Source organism: Leucoraja erinacea, unplaced genomic scaffold (genome assembly GCF_028641065.1).
Source record: "Leucoraja erinacea ecotype New England unplaced genomic scaffold, Leri_hhj_1 Leri_1228S, whole genome shotgun sequence".
Classification (NCBI taxonomy): Eukaryota; Metazoa; Chordata; class Chondrichthyes; order Rajiformes; family Rajidae; genus Leucoraja; species Leucoraja erinaceus.
The window spans coordinates 25,575-30,000 of NW_026575482.1; the positions used below are offsets into that span (position 1 = coordinate 25,575).

Below are 4,426 nucleotides of genomic sequence, written 5' to 3' on the forward strand. Positions count from 1 at the left end.
GTGTGTGTGTGTGTGTGTGTGTGTGTGTGTGTGTGTGTGTGTGTGTGTGTGTGTGTGTGTTAGTGAATATGTGTGTGTGTGTGTGTGTTAGTGAATATGTGTGTGTGCATGTGCGTGTTCCTCTGGCACTGGGCAGTGGAAGGCACACACACACACACGATGAATTGATATCACACAGACGCATTTCTAGTCGAAATAGTAATCAAGACCCTAAATGAGCAACTGTCGGGATTACTGCACTGAGTACTGGGTACCAGCCCCCATAGCCCTCTGTTTCCTCTGAATAAGACAGTTCCGAATCCGTTAGATCAGGTCATCTTGAATCCCGTACACCCGACCCGGCTGAATCAGCCTTACATGGGGGCCTTAATAAAAGCCTGACGGAAGTTCATGTACACAACATCCACCTCCCTATCGTCAAAAAGCTCCTTTGTCATCGCCTCGAAAATCACAACCACGCACAAAGCCGTGCTGACTAACCTTAATTAGCATGTTCTCTTTCAAATAAGAGTAATTCCTATCTCGAAGAATTCCCTCCAATAATTTCCCCACCATTGACTTGAAGCTCAACGGTCGGGAAAACCGAGTTCCCTGGGGGTTTCACTACGTGGTTCTTAAACAAAGTAACAACAGTGACCACTGTCCGCTCCTCCGGGATCTCACTGGGCTAGAGAATAAACAAAGATCGCAATCTTCTCTCCTATATCTGTCAATATTCTAGGATAGATCCTGCCAAACCTTTGGTGCCTTATCCACCTTAATGTTCTTCAATATCTTCCGTACCCCCGCCTTCTTGGTCATTCCTGCCTTGGCATATTTGTATTCCTTAAGCCCTTCTCCCCCGTGAATATAGATGCAGAGTAGTTACTCCTTTAATTACTCACCTACATTACCCAACCGACACATAAATCCCTTCTTGATCTTTGAATGTTCCTATCTTTACCCCGCCATTCTCTTAGTTCTAACGGACCTATAAGAAATCACGGGACGTTCCTTAATTTGCCTCGCCGTACATTTCAAGCCCCCCTTCTGGCCCCTATAATTGTCCGCTTGAGTTTCCCACTCGCTATATATTCCTCCAAAGTTGCGTTCGATGCCTCCTTCTTAAACCTGACATCCGTCCCCTCGTGAGCTTTAACAACACCATCCGACATCCACTGATCTTTTAGATTGACATCCTTATGTGGCGGCACCTAACGGAAGCGCCTCGACTACAGCCGTCCGTCTTTTTTTTTTTTTTGTTTTGTTAAATGTATGTTTTGAGCTTAGTTTTTATTATTTTTTAGCTGTGTATATGTGTATATGTGTATATGTGGGGGGTAGAAGGGGGAATGTAAAACACTGTAGTAAATGTAGTTTCGTTCAAACCCAGGTTTGAATGACAATAAATAGAATTCCATTCAATTATCTCCCCGCTTCGCTGGTAAATGCTGATCCTGCACTTGGATCAGAAGGCGTTTTGATTTCGACACGTCACATATGGGCCTATGCCCCAATTAAGTACATTACGCAACACCCAGACCTATCCATATTCAAACCACACTTCCGCACTTGCCCGCACATCTCCCTTAAACTTTAACTTAGCCAAGAACGAATTACCTGTAATGTGATTCGAAAATAAATATGGCAGGTTTACAGATACAGTGATTTTAATACAATGCTAATTTTCTATCAAAATATCGATGTCAATGCAAAGATTAATCAACGTTAATCGTTCTATTTCACCAGAGCGGACATTTAAACCGAGAAATGTAACAAAGAGGATCGAGGGTTAATGATATAGACACCTGTTGCCGATCACCGTTAGTGACCCAGAGCAGCGCAGAGCAGGACGCAACGGCCGTGTTGTCCGTCCAGCCACGGGAAATGCAGGAACAAGGAATGTCGGATGGGTATTGCGAATGCCAGAGATTAAAAGAGAAAAAGTGCGTGAGAGAGGGAGAGAGAGAGCGAAGGATACAGGAGGCAGAAACATATAAAGCCAGAGGAAGAGATATAGATGAACATGTATAGGAAGGAACTGCAGATGCTGGTTTATACCGAGATAGACACAAAATGGTATGGTAACTCAGCGGGAAAGGCAGAATCTCGGGATAGAAGTGATGGGTGAGGTTTCGGATCGAGGCCCTTCTTAAGGTCATGGGAGATGGAGACACAGAGATAAGGAAGTGTAAGGTGTGAGAACGAGACATCAAAGGGGATGCAGTCAAGGACAATGTTGAAACGATCATTGTTAGCTAGGGGAAGGTGAAAATATAGCAAAAAGAAATGATGTAATCGGGGACGGTCAGCCTGATCTGGAAAAAAACGGGAAGGGGGGAGGGATGGAGAGGGCACGGGTTTGAAGGGGAGGAGGAAATGAATGCACGTTCACGTAGTGTACAACAAAGAGAGAGGGGAGCATGTAGATTGATACTAAAGTTGCAGATCGTATGGATTTGGAGCAAAATAAATGTTGTGGATGTTGGTGCTAGAAGAACAACGAGGTCAAGTATCAACTCGTCCTGAGTAGGTTTGGCGAGCGCGCTACATGGGGAATATACAGGGGATAGCAAGTTACAATACACTGAACATTAGTATAACATTTAATTCCACGAAGAGTCCTTCCTAACATGCCCGCTCTGGTTGGAACCAAATTCACGGAATAGTGCGATCATATGAAAGCATAGATTGAAGGGCGACGCCATTTCCCAACTCCAGTTCCAGGCAACTGGCGCGCCGGTATCATGAGTTGAACAATCCTCGGTAAATGTGTAAACCCGTTCTTTACCTCCAGCCTGAACTTCCTCTGTGTCGTCCCGTAGATACACGTGTTGGCGCAGGAGCTGATGTGCATGAGCAAGACCCCAACGTCATTGGCGATGTAAGATGGGCTTGTGTGATCCCCACCCGCGAAATTCATAGTGACACGAGTGCAGATGAAGGTGACAGCTACCGCCGTCCAAAGCAGGATGAAGGCGCCGGACACGGTCAACAGTAAAACGATGGATTTACGCCGATTCACCGCCTCAGTGTCCTTCCCATCCAGGGCCTTCAGGCGACGACGGACTCTGTTGGCCGCTATGATTTTCCTGACCGTCAGTTCGTTGAACAATAGAATTAGAAGGAAGGGTAGATAGGGGAGAGAGATTGAACACATCCACGAAAAAAACAACCAACAACCGGAAATGAAGTAGGCACGTTTGGGTCGGCACCCCCTTTTCACACTATCCACGGTGAGACGTGGCGGGTGCATGAAGTTAAAGGGGGTGTACTTTAAGCAGCTCAGCGCGCACAGGGACACAATGACCGTGACGGCTGTCCTATCCGTGCAATAGGCGAGTATCAGCTTCGGGCAGCAGATGCTGACAAAACGGTCAACGGTGAAGGACATGGTTAACCAGACAGAATAGACCAGAGTAACCACCCGTAGGTATATGTTGGATGGACAAATTTCGGTGAGGAAGAGGAAGGACATAGGGGTGTAGTACATGTAGATTTTCCGAATATACACGTGAACGATGAGAACGAGGAGGTTGGAGATTGCCATCGCCACCATGTACCTGGTGGTTCCTTTAGAGAGCCCGCACTTTCCCTGGTACAGGATCTCAGCCGTCAGCACGTTCGCTGGGGGAATAGCAAAGTGCAGTGAAGTTAATATTAAAATGTAATGGAGTTTTAATTTTTTACGATTGAATGTTGCGCAGCGCGACAGCCCTTAACGATGAAAGGCTCATTTTACAGCAATTATCAGGTGGCGTTCAATAGCACTTCACGCTGGCTACGGGTTGCAATACAACTTCGTTATTAAAAATAACTTTTTGCCATTCGTAAATTCCAAAAACACTCGTGAGCTCCTGACCCTTAACTATGTTTCTTTACCCGACAGCAATAATATAAAAACAACATTGAGTAAAAACGCCGAAAGCCAGGTGGTACTTGACAAAAGTTTGGTTTTAACGCTCGAGCGCTTGCAGCTCCGACTCAATTTCTTGCACCGCGAGGCGATTCCTCTGTTTGGTTTGGCAAATAATCTAAAAGTAGAGAAAAGGGAAAACTTTGGATTCTGAAATAGGATTAATTAGTGCCGAGGATACGCGGCCATTCGGGCTGCATCTACACAGGGAAAGCAGATTTAACACTTCAATGCTTTATGATGCAGCGAAAGGGCATGACCTGCGAGAGAAGGAAGTCGTGCCCGCTGGGACAAACAACAGGGGAGGTCGAATATACCGAGGGTTCATATGTTGGGTAGTTGAGGGTGAAAGTGTATTATTGGCGGATGAACAGACTGGGAGGAAAGTACATAGAATGAGGAGGTGATGAGGATCATAATTCACCTCGTTATATTTGCACGTTCAGGCGGTTTAATCCTCATTCAGCCCCACCCCCATCCCTTGCGTGAAAGTTAAACTCGACACAATGTCATGTTGGAGACAAAAATACC

General features: G+C 45.8%; 1 protein-coding gene across 1 annotated transcript; it reads right to left on the reverse strand.

Annotated features, from left to right (window-relative positions):
• Positions 1 to 353: 353 nt before the first annotated feature.
• On the reverse strand, positions 354 to 4,013 carry LOC129715532 (probable G-protein coupled receptor 139; the record flags this gene model as incomplete). Its single annotated transcript, XM_055665401.1, has 3 exons — positions 354 to 440; positions 2,771 to 3,606; positions 3,919 to 4,013. Coding segments are annotated over 3 exons (1,018 nt in total), but the record flags the coding sequence as incomplete, so codon positions are not given.
• Between the last annotated feature and the right edge of the window lie 413 nt (positions 4,014 to 4,426).